The sequence below is a fragment of the Neoarius graeffei genome, chromosome 13 (assembly GCF_027579695.1).
Source record: "Neoarius graeffei isolate fNeoGra1 chromosome 13, fNeoGra1.pri, whole genome shotgun sequence".
Taxonomy (NCBI): Eukaryota; Metazoa; Chordata; class Actinopteri; order Siluriformes; family Ariidae; genus Neoarius; species Neoarius graeffei.
This window is the reverse complement of record NC_083581.1, coordinates 68788663-68811161: the sequence shown is the minus strand read 5'-3', so window position 1 is coordinate 68811161 and position 22499 is coordinate 68788663. Positions and strand designations below refer to the sequence as shown.

The window sequence follows — 22499 nt, the reverse complement described above, 5'->3', positions numbered from 1 at the left end:
TCAGATAAACACGCAACTATTTTTACTGCTGGAAATCTTTTTTTTTTTTTTTTTTAATTTCTTGCTTCCTTTTTCCTGATATTTGTGTCCGTTTCCTGCAAGGCCCCCGTTTAAACCCAAATCGTCAGACGTCCGTCTTGCCGTGGGCGGGTGGGTGCGTGCATGCGGCCGGCCGAGCGTATCCTCACACGTTGGCGCCGTTTCCCCTTCCTGCAAGGCATTCTAATAGCGTGTCATGTTTTTAATTGCAGAAATACATCCTTCCCCTCATTATGGGCAGCAAAGAGGACAAGAAGCATCTGCAGAGGATCGAGAGCAGCATCGTCGACATGAGTGGCACGCTGACACAGACAGGTGAAGATTAATATCTTCATCACTTTTTCCTCCTTAACATTTTCCTTCATTTATCTGTCGCCGAAATCTGCTCACATTTTACAAATGACGGTCCTGTCATTTCGCTTTAATTTGAAATTGCTTGTTTACTGTCAGCTCAGCCTCAATTAATTACGTTTCGCTGAAAAGCTCTTAACCTCGGAATATTAATGAGGGAAAGGGGAGTGACAGCGTTTCACTTTTTTTTTTAATGTTATAATTTTTTTTCCCCTTTGTGACTGCGTGGCAAGAAAGTTCATTTTAATTTTCGTCGCGCTGGCGTGGCTTCTTGGCTGCAGCCCGAGTGGGACGGTGATTAAGTGTGCAGTGACAGGTGCATCTTCTGCCTTGGACAGGTGAGGAATCTGAGGAGGGCTGTCAGAGAGGGATTCCTCCCCTCCTTTCACGTCTTCTGGGCTCTGCTCATTCCCCCATCCAACACTCCTTCACTGTCATAATTAAACGAGCTGGCGACCATGAAAGCGGGATGCTTCCCAGAGAAACTTTAGTCTCGTTAGCGCTGTGTTCACTATGCAGCTCCGTCACACATACAAGTGCAGAACTGAGGATCGATACGTTATTCGGAATGAACAGATTATGTGTTTTAAATCTGATACAAATAGGAAGTTAACTTTGCCCCTTATTGTTAGTTCCTTGCTCCAGTAGCTTGACCCTAAACGTCGCTTCACAGTGCACAGGGTGGCATAGCTTTACATTTCGAAGTTGTTCATCATTACGAAATGAAAATCTTCACTGAAAGTCATACGGGTAGTGTAACAGAAAAGCGTTTGCCCTTTGTTTGTTTTCACTTCCAGTCGTGACCCGCCTCATTCAGATTTCCAGCTGAAGGCAGGCATCGTATTTTGTTTACAGTCGCGTTGCAGTAGTTTCTTGTTTTTCGCCTCCAAATATACTCGATTTGTTGCTCTGTATTTGGATGTTCAAACCAATCAAATCAAGAAAAAGACAAACCCTGTGTCCGAAATCACTCTCGTTCACTACTCCCTATATAGGGAATTACTATATAGAGGACTGTATAGTGAGCTCATTGGTAAAATGAAAAAAAAAAAAAAAACTTTTCGTCCATCGCGCTGGTATTTACGTCATTACTGTCGCACGATTAAAACGTGCCAGATCAGTCGGCTGGTGGGTTTCAAAATAATAAATACGTGCATGTGTTACTGAGCGTATAATTTCCCACATTAATCAATACAAAGTCCCTGCATCTTCCAGTTCTTTTAAATCAAGGCTGAATACTTTTCTTCTTTGCCGCTGCCTTTTATTAAATCAAATTTGAGACTTTTAATTTGATTTCTTTCAGTTTGACCGCAATATTGTTTTAGTTAGTGACCATCGTTGTAGACTACTTTTCGTGATGCATTGTGGGATATTTTGAGTGCACTATATAGGGTGTAAATAATCCTCACTAAGGTTTCGGACAGCACTACAAAATGGCGTCCTCGCTATATAGTGCACTATATAGTGAGTAGGGAGCGATTTCAGACACGGAAAAGGTATTATTCTATCCACACTCACTGGATATGAGCAATCGTGTGCTCTGGTTGGCTACTCTACTACTCTGATATCAGCTCATATACTGTGAGTAGAGAGAAACAAAATGGCAGAGCGTGTTGCTGAACCAGCCGAGAAGAAATAAAAACTCGACTCGAAAACAAAACCCCAAAAGTTATCAAGTATTTAAAAGAAACAGAAATGGCTAAAAGAATATAGTTCACACCCCACCTCACCCACCAATATCTCCTGTTCCACACTCCAGGCCAGTCGGTGGAAGTAATGCACCTTTAAGTTGGTTTGGCAACCGCTAAAAAAAGACGACAAAATATTAAATAAAAGTATTTGATGGTAAGATCATATCCCCGTTTTTATTATTTTTAAAATGTATTTATTTATTTTTAAATCCCCGCTGGCCGAAAGGCCCGGAGGGGGTTTATGTCATGGTGATGTCCATCCGTCCGTCCTGGGAAGGGTGCTCACCTTCTGAAATCAACTCCTCTCACAATTTTTGGAGGAATTTCACAAAACTTGACAGGATTCTTTGTTATATGTCGGTAATACACATGTTATTTTGTTCAACTCGGTTGCATTTTACCAGAGTTACAGCCCTTGATTAACAACCTTGTACTTTCAGTTTCATGAAGATGTGTTTGCATTCTGACATCAACTCCTCTCACAATTTTTGGGCACATTTCTCGAAGCTTGGCAAAAGGCCTTGTTATATGACGGTAATACACATATCGCGATTTAATTTCGTTTGTGAAAATTCTCCCAGAGTTTTGATCCTTGATTAAATAACTTGTACATTGACAATTTCATGAGGGTGTGCGTTCTTCTGAAATCAACTCCTCTCACAATTTGTGGAGGAATTTCACCAAACTTGGCAAAAGGCTTTGTTATATGACAGTTATACGCATATTGAAATTTCGTTTAATTTGGGCAAATTTTTACCAGAGTTATGCTCTTGATTATTAACAAACTTTGGCAATTTCATCAAGGTGTGCTTGCTTTCTGAAATCAACTTCCTTCATCTCATTCTCATCTCATTATCTCTAGCCGCTTTATCCTGTTCTACAGGGTCGCAGGCGAGCTGGAGCCTATCCCAGCTGACTACGGGCGAAAGGCGGGGTACACCCTGGACAAGTCGCCAGGTCATCACAGGGCTGACACATAGACACAGACAACCATTCACGCTCACATTCACACCTACGGTCAATTTAGAGTCACCAGTTAACCTAACCTGCATGTCTTTGGACTGTGGGGGAAACCGGAGCACCCGGAGGAAACCCACACGGACACGGGGAGAACATGCAAACTCCGCACAGAAAGGTCCTCGCCGGCCATGGGGCTCAAACCCGGACCTTCTTGCTGTGAGGCGACAGCGCTAACCACTACACCACCGTGCCACCCAACTTCCTTCATGATTTTTAAAAAATTTTTTTTAATCCCCTGCTGGCTGAAAGGCCCAAAGAGGGATTATGTCGTAGCGATGTCCGTCCGTCCCGGGAAGGGTACTCACTAGGGTTATGACTGTGAAATTATATATATGTATATTAAATGTATATTATATGTATATTAAATAAATAAATCATGGTTATAAAATAAATTCATTGAAAGATGTGTAAAGTACTTTTATATAACAATAAATTGCTTAACAATTGTAATAATAATTATAATCATTAATATTAAACTTGTATTAATTGTTATATAAAAGTACTTTACACATCTTTCAATGAATTTATTTTATAATCATGATTTATTTATTTATTTAATATACATGTATTTATCAAAAGTGAGGTGATGTTGGGTGCGGGAGGTTTTTGCATGACCCAATAAAAATAACTGCAAAAAAGTAATATATGAGTAAACGTTCACCAAATGCAACATCAGGAAATTTGAAAACACTTTCACAGTCATAACCCTAGTGCTCACCTTCTGAAATCAACTCCTCTCACAATTTTTGGAGGAATTTCACAAAACTTGGCAGGATTCTTTGCTATATGTTGGTAATACGCATATTGAAATTTTTTTTTTTTTTTATTCCTGGACTGGAGTATTACAAGCCTGGTAAACAGATAGTAGTATTGTGTGATACCAAAAATAGTGTGCGCGCACACGTACTGTACAAGATGAATGAAAAGACTAGACCTTTTAAAATCTCTTACTTTTTTTAATGTCGTGACATTTTATTAATCTTTATTTGCACATTGGACTTTTGACAAGACCGGCGTTACTTACTTTGCATAAGACCCTACTAGCGTTAACAGCAAGTTTGAATTTGTCCTGATTTCAGGCTTTTAGAACAGAGAAGACAAATTAGCGTCTGGCCACACATTTGTGTCTGGCACTGCTGTCGGTTGGAGGCCGTCCGTCTCCTACTGCTCTTGTTCTAGATGTCGTTTTTTTTTTTAATAATCCCGGGGGCTCGAAATAAGCAAATCGAGGTGCCGCAAAAGAGGATGTCACCAGTTACAACTGGTCCATCAGGAATATTGAGCCAGGCTGAACGCACTGGCAGATGAGCTGGCCTTTTTTTTTTGGGTGCGCGCAATGCTTCTGAGTTTAACTTTGTGTTTAGTGATTTTAATCTTTCCTGCACAGCCCTGTCAGAGTGCGCTTTGGGAGTGCCTGAGGAGGCCTTGTGAATTGGGAGCCTTTGCGTGCAAGCCGAGTGTGGCTTTCTTTATCTGATTAACAAATGAGCCCTTTCATTGTCATTTTGGCTCATATATGCAAAGAAAAATCCTTCCTTCGTGTGATGGTACGTGCCGTGTCGTCATTCCATTTGGTTTCACCTGCTTTAATTCCTGCTTTGTTTAGGGTCACGTTGGAGATTTTCGTGATAAGGATGGCCTCGATGCAGAGCTGAATTTCTTTTTTAAATTTTTCCAGAGTATCTCGATCTCTCTGTGTCTCACGTCTCTCGGTAGCGCCGAATATTCCACCTTTAGTCAGTCAGTCAGACTGCTGATCTAATTTGCTGTGGCTGCAGTAGCCAAGCTGCTATTGTATTTAATGACTATTTCAGTTAACAGTTGAGAGAGGGTTGCAATTACAGCGCGAGTTTCCCCTCTCCGCACAACATGAGTAATAGCAATTGACTGCCTCTCTTGCCAATAGCTCGCACCCTTTGTTAACTTCATGTATTTCGTCAGTGTTGAGCACTATGAAGTGATGTGTCTCTTTGAATACAGCCACATTACTCTTCCCTCCTCCGAGCAGGCCCTGACTCCTATTATGATTTCGCTGTGACTTTGCACACACAATTAATGAACGGGGCACTTCATTGTGTACACACACACACACGGCCAGGCTGTAAATGGAATCGTACTGTCTGTCTGGCTGCCTTGTCAGAGCACAGCATATTGCTGACCAGCTGGCCATTAAAGAAACGGAGAGGCCCGGACATATGTAGTATACGATATATAGAGGTATCTACTGAATAATTTACACAACACACACCACACGGGTCGTCACAGCAGCTGTGAGACCACTCGCAGCTTCTCAAATTCACCCACTCGTTTGCTACAAAGACGCGGTTTGTTTCAAGCCGAGCCAGGCGTCCTGTCTCGCCTCGTCCTGCGGGCTGTTTCTGAGCAACTGACATTCATCGTCAGGAGTAAAACCTGAGCAGCTGTCTCCACCAACACTTCTGCTTATACTGTTGGTGCCCACGTACACACAACATCCGTTTATCCTGTAAACAGTAAACACTTCACTAATTTACAAATTAGTTTTTAAAAAAATGTAGGTTTTTATTATCCCCCGCTGTCCGAAAGGTCCGAACAGGGATTATGTCATGGCGATGTCTGTCCGTCCGTCCTGGGAAGGGTGCTCACCTTCTGAAATCAACTCCTCTCACAATTTTTGGAGGAATTTCACCAAACTTGGCGGGATTCTTTGTTATATGTCGGTAATGCACGTCTTGCAATTTCGTTCAATTGAGTCACATTTTGCCAGAGTTACAGCCCTCGATTTAACAAAATTATAATTTGGCTATTTCGTGAGCGTGTGTTTTCTTTCTGAAATCAACTCCTCTCATAATTTTTGGAGGAATTTCACCAAATTTGGTAAAAGGCCTTGTTATATGTCGGTAATACGCATATTGTTATTTTGTTCAATCTGGTTGCATTTTACCAGAGTTACAGCCCTTGATTAACAACCTTGTACTTTGACAATTACATGAAGGTGTGTTCGCCTTCTGACATCAACTCCTCTCACAATTTTTCGACGAATTTCTCGAAGCTTGGCAAAAGGCCTTGTTATATGACGGTAATACGCATATTGCGATTTAATTTAGTTTGCGAAAATTTTCCCAGAGTTTTGACCCTTGATTAAATAACTTGTACTTTGACAATTTCATGAGGGTGTACGTTCGTCTGAAATCAACTCCTCTCACAATTTGTGGAGGAATTTCACCAAACTTGGTGAAAGGCTTTCTTATATGACCGTTATACGCAGATTGAAATTTCGTTTAATTTGGGCAAATTTTCCCAGAGTTATGCCCTTGATTATTAACAAACTTGTACTTTGGCAATTTCATCAAGGTGTGCTTGCTTTGTGAAATCAACTTCCTTCGCGATTTTTATTATCCCCGGCTGGCCGAAAGGCCCGAAGGGGGATTATGTCGTAGCGATGTCCATCTGTCCGTCCCGGGAAGGGTACTCGCCTTCTGAAATCAACTCCTCTCTCAGTTTTTGGAGGAATTTCACCAAACTTGCTAAAAGGGCTTGTTATATGTTGGTAGTACGTATATTGTTATTTTGTTCAATTCGGTCGCATTTTGCCAGAGTTACAGCCCTTGATTAACAACCTTGTACTTTGACAATTTCATGAAGGTGTGCTCGCCTTCTGACATCAACTCCTCTCACAATTTGTGGAGGAATTTCACCAAACTTGGCAAAAGTCCCAGAGTTTTGACCCTTGATTAAATAACTTGTACTTTGACAGTTTCATGAGGCTGTGCGTTCTTCTGAAATCAACTCCTCTCACAATTTGTGGAGGAATTTCACCAAACTTGGCAAAAGGCTTTGTTATATGACAGTTATACGCATATTGAAATTTCGTTTAATTTGGGCAAATTTTCCCAGAGTTATGCCCTTGATTATTAACAAACTTGTACTTTGGCAATTTCATCAAGGTGTGCTTGCTTTATGAAATCAACTTCCCTCACAATTTTTGTCGGAATTTCATGAAACTTGTCTGAATTCTTTGTTATATGTCGGTAACGCGCATATTCCAATTTTGTTCAATTCAGTCGCATTTTAACAGAGTTATGGCCGAGTTGCCAGCGGGGGATATTGTGCTCTCCAAGCACTCGTTTCATCTCTTTACAGTTAATAAAACCAAAAATGCAGCTTGTCATGTTGCAGAGGAACTTCCTTTGTCATGAAAATGTTCCAGTGTTGGAAAACACTACCTCTGACTGGTACAAAGCTTGATCACCACAGACTCCTCCCATCAATATGCAATAACATCCTCACACTAAGGGCCCGGTCCCACAACGCTGATAACTATAACTATACCTATAACTCCAACTCTGACTATCACTCTGCCTGAATTTAGTTCCAGTCTGGAGCAACTATAATCCCGACTATAATATCGCTTGGTCCTGACACTCCGGGAAATAAACGCATGCAACTTAGGAATAGTCATGGAAGTTTTCTCCAAGTAGTAGCACATTATTCTGGGTCGTACTGTACAGCTTGGACTCCAAAACAACCCGTGTACACACTCCGGTGGTTGATATAATACAGATAGGTCACGGATTACAGAAATATAATAAAGGATACAAAATACAGAGCGGTTACGGATTTTAATACGGCTGCATCACAGATGCTAATAATTTACGGATCGGTCACGGACATTTCAGTATATTACAGATTGGTTACCGATTTCATACGGATGATGCATCACGGATAAAAAATGAAGTCTAAAACAATTAAATGCTTGGACTGCCGAAGTTCATAATTAAAATATCTTACCTACATTTATATGTTTACTTTATTAATTTACTGTTGATATTTCACGGAAAATAATCACACATCCGTGAATAAAAGATCCATGCTTTGTATTATATTTTTTTTATTTTCCGTGAATCCGTATTCCGTGACTTCATGATGCAACAAGGATGTACAAAGATGCCCGGGGAAAAATAACACGTGCTCGGACAACATCACATGGAAACGATTACCTGATTGGTCAGATGTTTTATCGGATCAGGTCCAGGTCTGGAAAAATGGCTCCAGAAGCAATCTCACCGATACGGATAAACCCAGGCCTGGGCTATAGGGATCGTTATCGGTCTGGTGTGAGCACCGACCACATAAACTGCACGGGAACTGGTTTATTTATAGTTATCGTTATAGTTTTCGGTATTGTGGGACCGGGCCTTAAGCTTCATCATATCACCAATTACCACGTTTTTTCAGATCAGTTTGTGTGGCATGTCCGCCGCTCAAGTCCCCATGCAAGTTTTTACTATAGACATTAAACTTTAACATGTTCTTTTTACAAGGGCATTAATATACTGTATAAACCCGTGATTTACCTTGCAGCAGGACTACTGTCCGAGCTGCTGTTCTAGAAAATGAACCAACACCACCTCGCCGAGTTGGTAAACCTTAGCAAAACCGATCCAGTGATGGAGGTCATGTGATGTGGATCAGGTATTTACATTTTCATCAACCGCCCTGTTGTAAAACAATATACCGCACAGGGTTCGAAAAGCTGCGTGCTCTACCGAGAACCACGTTTTTATGAATACACAGTCAATAATTTTTCAGGAATACATTTATATTAGGGGCGGCACGGTGGTGTAGTGGTTAGCGCTGTCGCCTCACAGCAAGAAGGTCCGGGTTCGAGCCCCGTGGCCGGCGAGGGCCTTTCTGTGCGGAGTTTGCATGTTCTCCCCGTGTCCGCGTAGGTTTCCTCCGGGTGCTCCGGTTTCCCCCACAGTCCAAAGACATGCAGGTTAGGTTAACTGGTGACTCTAAATTGAGCGTAGGTGTGAATGTGAGTGTGAATGGTTGTCTGTGTCTATGTGTCAGCCCTGTGATGACCTGGCGACTTGTCCAGGGTGTACCCCGCCTTTCGCCCGTAGTCAGCTGGGATAGGCTCCAGCTTGCCTGCAACCCTGTAGAACAGGATAAAGCGGCTACAGGTAATGAGATGAGACATTTATATTATATGAGCACAAAAGTGTTTTACTGGGAAATGCACCACTCGTATTTTTCATCCGAGCTCCATCTGGGACACGGAGAACCAAAACCGTGATCTAAATCTGTGTGTGTGTCACTCGTGAGGAAATCGATGAATTGTTTTTGATAAATTTGGGTCCTTTTTGTTTGTGAATGTGTCGATGATTAATATAATAAAAAGAAAATCACATGTTGGTTTGAAGATGTGAAGTTTATCTTCTCTTGTTGGAAAACTCGCGTTTTTCATACGAAATACATCACGGATCTGAGCGACGTATTTAAATGAGATTGGCTGGTGTTGAGTGGTATGTCCAATGATGTATTCCATTCAGCTAGCATGATACTGAACGAGTCGAAGACGAGTAGCTGAATGGAATATATCTGATATACCATGAAAGAAGGCATCTATTATTATTATTACTATACACACACACTCTTCACATCAGCATTTGCGAAGGCTAACGTTAGCTTACTCGCAGCTGTTAGCGCAGCAGTGCAGTCACCTTCCAGCCAGTGTAGCGTTCATCAGTAGTGTTAGCAAATGCTAATAAAGCGGTCAAGCCAGTGCTATCAAGAGCTACAGGCTAACGATGGAGAAACTAAGATTTCTGTCCTCAGACTCTTCTTCCACGCTGCATGCTCGCTACAGTATTTTTCACTCAGACTTAAGTATTCATTTCCCTCTGTAATTTACTTAGCTACTTTTAAAATCAACAACGACACACAACGGAGCAACCTGGCTGCCAAAATTCCCTCAAAATCTTCTGTATTTAATGAAGCAAACCTGGCGGCCATGTTTGTTTACAAATTGTCTCAGTCGCTCGCTGGTGCGGAAGTTTTACGTCTCTGACGTGTCTCTCTTCCAGTTTTTCAATGTCCGTTGGTATGTTTTTCTCTTGTAAATATGCATGAAGAATATCTAATGAAGTCTGGGTGTTCAACACGTCTTTCCCTTTCCCGGCGAGCAGAAAACTCTCGTATTGAAGATTCGCATCAGTTCTAATCTGTGACGTCACATTATCTTGACAACCTTGCAATATCATAAACCGCGTTCAACACTCATTCACCATTGGGTAGAGTGACAATACACGTAGGATAAGCGATATGCTAACAATATTACATGCTGTCGAACCAAATGAATGAAACCTGCTAGAAGGGAATGGAACACGTTTTTATTCCATCGAAAAAGTGTCCCGTATGTATAATCATCACCCATATTTCACTCCGATGACGTCACTCGCAGTGTTTTCCCGCTGACTAGTTGCACGTTGTCAAAATGGCGAACCGGTTCAACACGAAAATTCTTTTGAATTTTTGAATACTTGCTTTTTTGTGTGTGGATGTGTCCATATAATGTAAAGAACATCGCATGGCGGCACGAAGATGTGAAGTTTATCTTCTTGTGTTGAAAAATATATTGCTTGTTAGCTTCGCTCACTCGTGAAATATACATTCACTGTTCAAAGTGCAACAGTGTAATATCCTATATACTGTATAAGTAATCTTTAAAGTGCATATTCTGGACTAATTTCGTTTTTTTTTTTTTAATATGAAAGTATGTCCCTTTACACACTCATCCAGAAGGGTAATTTTGCACAAAGCCATCTGTCTACAGCAGAAAAAAAATAAAATAACAAAACGTGTCTGGAAAAATCCCGAGAGAGTCTGGAGCCAGATTCGTGACGTTACCTGCGGAAGCGCCAGCAGGCTGCGCGAGCTTTGCACGGTTTCAGTGCACAGCCTGTGTAGACCAAGCGCTCCCATTTCTCTCTCATTGTCCGGTCTTTTGGGAAACGATGAGTACCGTATTTTCCGGACTATACGTCGCTCCGGAGTTTAAGTCGCATCAGCCAAAAAATGCATTATGAAGATGAAAAAAACATATATACGTCGCACCGGACTATAAGTCGCACTTTTTTGAAGGGTGATTCTATCTGATAAGCGGCGCGTGGTTACTGCGCGACTGCATTGTTTATTTAATAAACGAACAGCTGAGCAGTGATAACGCGCCCTTTGCCCTGTGAGTAGCCTAGTCTGATTATTTTAAATATCTACTACTATATTTAATACTATCACTATCATTATTACTAATAGCCTATATTATTATTATTATAACTAATATTAGTAGCCTATTACTGATGCATTAATCAGTTTGCTTTTAGAATATTTTTACCGGTAGGGCTTATTATCGCCCCATGGCTCTTTCATCTGTGTTATTACAGCTGTAGTCATCATCGAGGAGTGTCATTCTTCATTTTTGTCAAATTTTATTTCATCAAATCAGAGGTCAAGTAGGCTATAGGTATATCATCTCCAAAGACAGGTACGGTAGTAAAAACAACCGTCTAGTGAAAAAAAAAAAAAAAAAAACAACCGCTTTTAAATCCCCTACTTAAATCCTTAAAATGAGTCATTTAACTCATGTCTTGTGTGATCTGATCTCCAATGGTGAAATAAACCGGTTGTGATGAGTACAGTCTGTTATTTTAGAAGATAAATGTAATATATAATTTAATATATAGACTAATAAAAATTAATATTTTATAATATAATATCACGACATATTACTGTCTGTAACTGTTTGTCACTAAAGCGTTTTCTAAGATCATAATGTCTGATATTATTATTATTATTATTATTATTATTATTATTATTTTACACACACAATAAGCGCATGTGCGTAAAGTTATAGTAAACCATCCCCCGCCTTTTTTTTTTTTGGAGTCGCCGGACCCACCCACCTCCTGCGTTCTGGGACCTCCCACTTCACAAATTAAGCACTGCCTAAAATCACTACATAACTTATTTAAATAACTATAGGCCTATCATTAATAATAAAACACAGGTCAATCAAGTTTATCAAGCTGATGATTTCACTCCAAATCAGCAAATCCATTGAATTCCTCATCCTCGGTGTCGCTTCTGAACAACTCTGCCTCCAGCGGCAGATGAAGCGCCGTTTCCTCTTCTTCTGCGTGGCTGTCGTCAGACTCAGCATCAGCTCCAGTTATTCCGCGATGGAAAAAAAAAAAAAAACATATATACGTCGCACCGGAGTATAAGTCGCATTGCCAGCTGAACCATGAAAAAAAGTGCGACTTATAGTCCGAAAAATACGGTACTAATCCCATCAAGATTGGTGTTGCTACACCCTCCTACGATACATCTGTTAACCATTTTAATAATTACGCGATAACGTTGAAGAAATTTGCAGAAAACCACCAGGTCGTTTTCTCATAAACAAACCAGCGCTGACGTAGGATTCAGAAGGAGGCGTCCCGCACACGACGTCACGAAAATCAATGTTTGCCGGGAAATCCAAATGCCAAGTTTTTTTCAGAGGCGGACCAATTCGCCTCAAACGGCTTGATTTCAACTGAATTTTTCTGGTATTGCACAAGGTAAAAAAAATTGCGCAAAATGTGACAGAGATTTGACCAAAGTTTAATATAAAATGAGAGAATTGCATTGATCTTGCTCCTGAATTTACCCCTGATATGCACTTTAAAATCAAGTTTAAAAATGAGCATATCCTTAGCACAAAGTGAAGTAAAATGTAATTATCGCGAGAAATTCAGCGTTGGTGGCTTCAACTCAAAAGGTACCGTATTGGCCCGAATGTAAGACGACCCCCCCCCCTTTTCCAAGTTCATCTTTGGGGAAAAAGTTTTTTGAAGACCAAATGTTCATTCATATAAAGCGTATTTATTTCAAAATTCTGTTTAAAATTAGAGGCTTTTGTTTTTCACATTTAAATCGAGGTCATTTCAGTCTCATTTCCGTGAACACTTTTCATAGAAGTAAAAAAAGAGGCTAAACTGCAGGCTACTAGACAAGCCAAATTAAAACATTTAAATTGCATTAATTCAACAAATTTGTCAGGTTTAGATTGAAAGTTCATAAACTTCAGAATGTCAATGCATTAACTTCCCATAGCCTACGGGTATATGGAATAAATTTGCAGAACAGTGCAAATGCTTTAAACAATGCATTAAACAATACATTAAGGTTTACAGTAATAAACAACTGAAACAATGGAAAGGGTAGTTTGCTAAATTACAGCTACTCAGCACAGAGATCCGCAGCCTCACTTTGCTCACTCTCACTGTCTTCACTTTCGTTTTTGGCGGCATTTTGTCTAGTCCGCGAATTTAAGACGACCCCCCTTTTTAAGAGCTATTTTTTACAACAAAAACACCGTCTTATATTCGAGCCAATACGGTATGTTACTAGTCACGTAGGGAAAGTTGCTTGTATTCAGAAGCGGGTTACGCACCTATTTAAATACATTTTCTAAGCTCAACATTTAGATGATGCAAATTATCTCGGTGTAGTTCCTGTGGTTAAGATGTCATGGTAAGATATTCAAGATGGGTTGGATCACCTTTAAACACAAGCATTTGTATTTAAAAAAAAGAGACGCTAATACAGTGAGAAGCTGCTAATCCTGCATGTTATCAGTATATTAATTGTCTTGATTAATTCTCATATGACAAGGTTGAAACTTTGAGTTAGATTTTTGTGACATCGGTGTGAAAAAATATTGTTGAATAAATAAAGGCCCTATATGCAATGTTTTGTGTTTTCCTTATAGAAAAAATGCTGTGGTTTCAGAATATAACACCTAAAAAGCTGTATGATCAGCCCTTACTTGACTTTTTGCATGATTTTTATTAAAAAGTAGGCGAAAATGACCTATTTTTGGTGACAAAATATTTCGAACATCCACATTAATCCTGTTGCAGTTTGCAAAATAGTGATAAACTTGCTATCTATTAACCTTAGAATAAGAGTTTATGTTGTGTTCTTTTAAATAAGTATCAGTTTCAGTGGCTGCAGCAAGTAATGATGTCATACCAACCAGTTTCATCGACGAACGTCATGTGACAAAATTTTTAGGAATTTTGAGCTTCTGGGTAAGGATTTGGCTTTTCATTCTTCCTGTTGAGTTTATATAATGATAAACCTGCATGTATTATACATCAGTCTCTTTGTAATTTTGTTGGGAATAAGACAGTACCCAATACATAAGTTAATTCTAACACCGGATAAGTAAAATTAGTACTTTTACTAATCCTACCCCTATCGATTTTCAGTTCATGAAAAAAAAATACACACTGTTGTAAAAAAAAAAAAAAAAAACTTGCATTCATTCAATTTTGAATGTCGAGTTACCAAAATTTAATCAATTATACCCATTTATATGGACTACAACCAGTTTACATTATTTTGGTCTAAAATCTTTTCTGAAATGAGATCAAGGTTTTTTTATGACAAAATTTCACATCCGTTTTTACCAATTTTTCAAGTATTGTCACGACCATTGAATGATGAAGTCAATCGACCCAATCGACTATTAAAGATTTTGCATAAATTGTCATTTTCAGATTCCTGAGAAAATTTGACCCTATACTGATATATTTTCAGTCCATATATCACAAATTGATTTTTTACCCGGGCGGCACGGTGGTGTAGTGGTTAGCGCTGTCGCCTCACAGCAAGAAGGTCCGGGTTCGAGCCCCGTGGCCGGCGAGGGCCTTTCTGTGTGGAGTTTGCATGTTCTCCCCGTGTCCGCGTGGGTTTCCTCCGGGTGCTCCGGTTTCCCCCACAGTCCAAAGACATGCAGGTTAGGTTAACTGGTGACTCTAAATTGAGCGTAGGTGTGAATGTGAGTGTGAATGGTTGTCTGTGTCTATGTGTCAGCCCTGTGATGACCTGGCGACTTGTCCAGGGTGTACCCCGCCTTTCGCCCGTAGTCAGCTGGGATAGGCTCCAGCTTGCCTGCGACCCTGTAGAAGGATAAAGCAGCTAGAGATAATGAGATGAGATGAGATTTTTTACCCTAAATGTCACTAAAATCTAACTCAGTCCTCGAACCTTGTCATATACTGTAAATCACTGTTAAACTGGTTTAATTTAACGATATGCCTTCCATGCTTATTTGACAGCTTATAAAATAGCACTTGATCCAGCACCTCCCCCCTCCTTTTTATTATTATTTTTTTATTTTTATTTTTATTTTTTATGACCCAGAAAGGTATTTCTGAGGAATCTTTGCACACACTTGCTTGCCAACTTCTTGATTAGGTGTTTCACCCAAAAGTTCAGAAATAAGCCAAGCTCCTCACTGCTCCTGCTGCGTTCTAGATCAGGGGTTCTCAACCTTTTCTACTTTACAGCCCCACCTATTCATACTTGTAACAAGTATGAATAGGTGGGCTGTTAGAAAAGATCCCGTTAGAAAAGATCCTCGATTATTTTGGCTCATCTATTTTATTAGAATCGAATAATCTATTGTTAAGTGTATTAACGGGATGCAAACTTCGTTTGGCGGGGGATATAGAAACGGGTTCCAGCTGTCCGTCCATCCATCCGGTTATGTTTTCGTTTCCGGGCCATATCTTTAAAATAACTGAAGATATCTTCATGAAACTTTTTTTGTATGCATATCGAACTGGTGCCTTTTGCCATTTTGAATTTTTTTTTTTTTAAGTATATACTGTATTTTTCAAAATTTTCCATCGAAAATAGATTTTGGCTTGGTTTCTAAGAGCAATGTTCGTTTCCGGAGCATATATCCAAAACTATTCATGATACAGATTTGAAACTTGGTATACATGTTAACAAGGTGATCTAGATGTGCCTTTTCATACTAAGAAATTTAAATTTTTCATGTTTCCATGGAAACAATTTCAGACTTAGTCTCTCAGGTTAGTCTAAAGCCTGGCGCACACAGGCGACTTCTCGTCACAAGCATATTATGACTTTTGGACGCAAGTTTCCTCTGTCGGGTAGCTGCGTGTGCACGTTATCTGCGATCAGTGGGTGATTTGAGGAGGGGGATGAAAGGCACATGGAAATCACGTGACTACTTTGAGGGTGGGGATTGGCTGAGCCTTTGGAGGCGATCGCGTCGTTATTGCAAAGACACGCACATGCGGCGTTCTCTGCAACAAGTCAGCGACTGGCTTTTTTTTTTTTTTTTGGTAGCATGTTTGATACCTGCGATCTGTTGCAAGCAACAAAAAACTGCCGTCACAAATATCCGCGCGCACAATTTTTCGCTTGCATCAGAAAGTTGCATGACCAAGTGACGGAAAATCGCCCGTGTACGCCAGGCTTTAGGGATGGGTTTTGTTTCCTGAGCAGAACTTGAAAACTGAGTGGTATGGTCTTGAAAGTTGGTATATGTGTTGATTAAGTAATGTATAGACCCTTCCCACTGACGTCACCGGAAACCGGAAGTAAACAGACCCTGCGCCATATTGGAAGACCAACAAACTCGTGATCAGGGGGAAATAACGGCAGCGCGCGGAATTTAAACCCACGAGGCACTTGATTCATCATAAACCTACAATGGTAAACTTTTGTGCTGTGTTAGGGTGTTCTAACAAAGCTGATGGGAAAGGTGAAAAGAAGTCGTTCTTCAGAATACCAGCTGCGATTGAGACACAAGGGGAGCAAACTAAGGAGCTTTCTGCCAGGAGACGGAGAATAAGTGCATTACTGAGTGTCTGTGAGCAAAGGAGAGCCTGAACGTTGCAACCTCCCTATTGGCTGTTTATTGGCTGTTTGTAAAAATGTATCAATTGTTGCCCTTCATCGCGGGTTCGAGAGACGAGACCTGACGAGTTAGTTCGTTGGTAGCAGAACAAAATGTCTGGACACAAATCGGGTTTTCAGAAAAGGAAAGAAAATAAACGCAGGGTCGAAAATACAAAAAAGGAGGCAGAAAATGCAAAACGAGTTTTAAGGTAGGACAAATGGTTAGTTTTCTGAGGCAGCCCGCCATGGCTGCCTGCAGGCTTATTTATTATAGCCCATTTAGTTAAACTAGTTGATCTAAAATGTTTATAGTTATGTGATGGTTGGCCTCAGTGTTCGAACTATGCCGATATTTTCGAGGGGTCCCTTTTTTTTCCCTGGGGGGTGCTTGCGCTTGTCTCGGAGCGCGGATCTCCAAACACATGAGAAGCCTATCTTACACACATATCACGCAGACTCCACACCTCCACACACGCATCGCGTCTGAAGTCATAACTCATCAGGGGAAATCGTGTCCACATTGGCATGTTCAAAAAACAACCTCGCGTCAACAATGATCCCACACGCAAGAAAAAAAAAAAAAACAGTCAGGCTACTCAACAACCAACCTGGCAGCAGCAGTCGTTGTCATATCAGTTTATTTTATCTTTGATGTAAACACAACACTTCGGATATGCAAATGCTTCCCGTTACACACGATTGCTATGTCAGTAAACATCATTTTGCCAATATTTTAGAGACCCCCCAACATTTCCCAAATCATGTTTTCAAGGGATCTCATGTCTGTTTCAGGGGATCTCGGATCCCCCGAGTACCCCCGTAGTTCGAACACTGGTTGTCCTGATTTAGACTGGTGTGTTTTGTTTTTTTTGTTTTTTTTTTTTGGGGGGGGGGCGCGATGTTGCACCCGGGTCCAGATTAGGGCAGAACCGGTCCTGGCTACATTTCAGGTGTAGTTTGTTTTATGTATGTATGTACTTGCATAGATGTGTACTTGGTCTTCCAATATGGCGACTACCGAAATCTCGCGGCGCGGTGACGTCATGCGGGATCCCTCTATATGTGCCTTTTGATACTAAGAAATGTGAGAAATTTAGATTTTTAGTTCACCTGGACCAAAGGTCTGGTGGGTTTATGCCATGGGCTGCTGAGGTAGTAAAGAGTAAAGAGGTAGGGTTGGGTTCCTGCAGCAGAATTTGAAAAATATGAAGACTAATATCTTGAAACTTGGTATATAGGGCGGGGGATATGGAGGACTGTGTCTTCTTGGGTTTGTTTGTTTTTTTAATAAGTATATTGTGCCAACTGTTAATCGTATACACGACATAATAGGAGCTTTCGGCCCAGAGGAACTTTTTTCATAGTTATTAGAACTGTTTGAGGAATTCCCCCCTTTCTGTGTGTCCGCACTGCAGGAGCTGATAATGATCGTAGTTCTTGGAATTCTGTTTTGAGGGACTTTTTTAGCTCCTGCTTCAGGGTAGATACTCTCCCAGTACAAGAGGAACCATGAGTGATGTAAGTGTCTGGTCCAGATGTAAGTGTCTGGTCCAGATGTAAGTGTATGTCAATTGGTTGAACATGAGCCAGTGTAGCAACCGCCGTTTTCAAAAATCAGTATAAAACGCTACTCATGTTAACAACAACTCTTCATGTTCGAGTTAAGAATGGGGGGAACGGAACGGCACGACACAGACACACGGCTCGACTTTTTAATCCACATGTCCAGTTGGACAAGCAGCAAGATTTTTCACTTGTCCTGACCATAACCTTTTTATTACTGTGTACTACTGTGTAGTTCAATGAAAGGAAAGTAATTAACAACATTTATCAAAAAGCAGGTACAGTTATCATTGTTTTAATATTTTTTCAATAAAACTCAAACTTTAACTCTTATAATAAACAAAAACTATCCAATGGCGGGTGTGGTGTTAAGGCCTCTGCATGCTCTTGCGACAAGGCTTTCGCAGATAGCTTTTCGCAGACAGTTGTAATTTATCGTTGAGCGGGGAGTAATAGGCGTGCGCGATGTTATTCACCGCCACAACGCAAGGGGGCGCGAAGTCGCTAGAAGTAGTTGGTGGGTGTGGTTAGTGGAATCCTCCGGTTACTTATAATGACTAGAACTTTTTTTTTTAATATAATGACTAGAACTGGAGTCGCATAGATGTACGTACTTCCTCAATCAACCGCTCTTCATGCTGCTCCATCTTCGCTGGTGTTTTTAAAAATGCCGGTCGTGAAAACAAAAAAACAAAACAAACCGGGAAAGTAGGGAAGCGGAAGTGCAAGTACAGCGGATGTAGAGTGGACCAATCAGAGCCCTCTTGTCTGCGGCGCTGTCTGCGAGGCTTCTGCGGTGGTCACAATTTTTGGGAGGTGCGCGCAGAGCGTCTGCGAAGGTGGGGGGGCTACACAGACACTGTCTGCAACACTATCTGCGAGGACTGGGTTGTCAGCATAAATTGGCCTTTATAACCCATTACCTGATCTGCAGTTTTAAGAGTCGGGATTTTTGCCTTTTTCACTTTCTCTCGACGAAATGAAACCAAAAGAAAACAAGTTGGACATGATAAGGGTGACAGACTCACATTGTGCATGAAGACGAACCGTAAGCGAGTTCGGCGCTGTCGTAAAATTCCTGCAAAATATTTTACTACATTTGTGATAGTTAACGTGGAGCACACAAAAGGAAAAATGCAATGAATGTCCGAATGAAATGATGATTCACTACAGATATTTATTTTATTGAGGTATTTGTTCACCGTTTCTCAGATTTCGATGAATTCAAAGTCTAATAATCTATAATTAGATATTACGACGTGGTTATTTTTTACACGCGCACCTGCTGTACTCGGCTTCCCCGGAATTTCGTAAACGGTAACACGGCTGGGTCACTGAGGGAATTGAACTCATTTTGTTGGAACTTTGTTGATGTAACTCTTGAGTAATTACTATAAAAATGGTGATTTTTCGATAAATATTCAACTCGTCCCGTCAGACAGGCAGATGCAGATTTGTCCTGACTGAATATTTGGTTGTCCCGGACAGTTGGGCTACCATTAATGTTGAGCCCTGAGACAAATGGACTGATGGAGAAGTCCAGGCTTTATTGAGCAAATATCTGATAGAGGAAATACAGAGCGGTTTCGGTGCATCAATGCGAAATGTAAATATCTTCACTAACGTTTCCTGGTAACATCACGCTAGCAGGTTGGTTTACGTCACTTCAGCTTTCCTACTGGCAGTGTGAGTGCAAACGGGGAAAAAAAAAAAAGCCAAAACGCCTCAGTGGGTAGTTCCTCTCAACAAGTTGCTAGAACTGTTTGATCTGAAAGCAAATAGCTTGAGGTCATGAAATGGTAAAGTATCACACAAGAGCCATGCAGTTAAGTTCAGAATCGTGCATAACTGAAGCTAGGCGTATCAGACACTCGCTGGTGTGAAAATTGTGCATGCAGACGCTCATCTGAGTTTCCAAACCTGCCATTGCTTAACTATTGAATATTTTCTATCGTGAATACTATCATTAAAAAGCTTATCTCTGCTTTCCAAAGAAATGTATCTGGTTAAGATCTGTTCAGTACTTTGGGAGTAACAGCAGGTCGAAGTCGGTACAACAGAGTAAAAACTCTGCTTGCGGAACATCAGGAAACTGCCGGTGCTTTTCTTTTTGAGTCACGAGAAAGCGGTCAGGCGCTCTCTCTCTCTCTCTCTCTCTCTCTCTCTCTCTCTCTCTCTCTCTCTCTGTCTCTTCCTCTTCTGATTGGTTTCCGACTGGATTACTCATGAATATCAATCAGATAACTTTTATAGGGATGTTCTCTAAAACAGCTCTCGCTGTTTCTGATGAAGTTTTCAGCAAAACTTTCCGTCTGCTAGTTTTCACGTTATGATTCACGGGAGATTTTGAAGCGAGTTTTTGTAGCTTTACCTACTTATTTTTTCAAATCAAACTGATTCATGTAAATAAATAAGTATTTTAGAATAGAACTGTAGTCGTATATTTTTGATGAAGAAAAAATATTGAGATCTTCGTGGTCGGAATGATATTTTAAAAAACCAGAAGTCAGAAATGCGAGTGTCCATTTCAATTCAGTTAATGTGAATTGTTTATTGGATGTGGATCAGACAGTTTTTTTTCGAGGTTCGCCTTGAAAGCTGTGAATGTTAATTGAAATAATCATTTATATTCTTTCATATAAACACTAGTAGGCCCTACTTAGAAATGCAAAGGCCTACAGCGCATAAAGAGGGGATTAGAACTAATCTTTTATTACTTTATGTACCGATTTAACATTTTTACCTAATTAGCATGATTAAATACGAAGTTGCATAATTAGTTTTTACTAATTTTTCTAAATTTGTATTCAGTATACAACCATCTATGTTCCTGCCAATTTCCATGTAAATATCTTGAAAAATGGGGGCGTCGTGGCTCAGGTGGATAAGGCGCCATACCATAAATCCAGGGACCCGGGTTCGATTCCGACCCGAGGTAATTTCCCGATCCCTCCCCATCTCTCTCTCCCGCTCATTTCCTGTCTCTACACTGTCCTATCCAATAAAGGTGAAAAAGCCCAAAAAAAAAATCTTAAAAAAAAAAAAAATGTATATATATATATATCTTGAAAGCTAGAAAAGTTATTAAGAAAAAACATTTGATCTCATTGGTTAACGAGGCTCATTTTGGACCATGTGATCCTCAGACGGAATATTACGGCAGATTTCGAAAAAATTAAGCCCTTTTTTTTTTTTTTCAATCTTTAATTTGTAATATCTCAAGAACGGATAAACATACTTTTTACAGAATTAAAATATGTGACCCCTCACCGAATCCAGGGACACATATCGGCCAAAACGAATCCGAGATAATCGCAAAAGAAGCATTTTTTTTTTCGAAATTAGTGATTTTTGTTTTTTTCCATCATGTGCAAGTTGAGATCTTGAAGAATGCAATCAGTATTTCAGATAATAGATTGTTTTGTTGGAAAAGCATACATTTTTTGTTGCAAATTGTCTCGTTTTTGTCAGGACTGTAGCCTGCTGTGGGGTGTGGGTAAATTACCATATGGGCCATTCACATGATGATTTAAGTCTTTTTTTTTTTTTTTTGCGAATCAGCTGTATGATACGAGTTGAGCGCATGGCGACTTAACCTACATACAGGCGTGTGATTTCACTATGGAATGAGCAAGCTAAACAGATCGCAGAGGAGCTGAAACACCGCGAAGCAAACAGACACACGGTATTTACATCGGAGATCACCATTTCTAGCAAAAAAGCCTGCAACCTCGTTTTCCAGATTGAATGGAATACTTGAATGATCGGATGATACACGGACCGTTCTAGGATTACATTCCATCGGAGGCATTGGTGTGTGCAAGGCGCCGTTTCTCTTTCTGATGGGGTAAGTTTATTAATCTAAGGCTGTGTGGTTATTTTTGCATGTAACGGAGAGTGTTGTGGTTTGGTTAAGCCTAGGTCACAACCGGACGTACGATTTTTTGGCCGTGTGATTTTTGGCGTTTCCCAAATCGCTGCGGGTTTTTTTTTGTTCATGGAGAAAGACGCGCGTTGGCCGTAAGTTTGTCTTGCAACCTGAAAAAAACCTAAGCGCCCGTAGAGTTTGTTTGACATGACAAAGAACCTCTGCGGCCGGTCTGCAGCTCGAAAATCAGCACGTCACACGCGCGCTCTCGTGCGTTTCTTGCGTTTTTTGCATGTAGACCGGCCGTAGGAGCACGGTACCGTACGGCCGGTTGTGACGGAGGCTTTACATGAAACTAGTGTTGTGTTAGTTGTGTTATCATCGTGCTCTCTTTCTTTCTTACGGTGTGAGTAATTTTTCAACCACAAAACGTTAAA

General features: G+C 40.5%; 1 protein-coding gene across 1 annotated transcript in view; it reads left to right on the top strand.

Annotated features, from left to right (window-relative positions):
• pex14 (peroxisomal biogenesis factor 14) overlaps positions 1 to 22499 on the top strand; it is a 315467-nt gene that overhangs the window by 235005 nt on the left and 57963 nt on the right. Inside the window, exon 6 of the mRNA XM_060938413.1 lies at positions 252 to 354. Coding sequence (XP_060794396.1) covers positions 252 to 354 — 103 coding nt within the window. The remainder of the gene's footprint in view (positions 1 to 251; positions 355 to 22499) is intronic.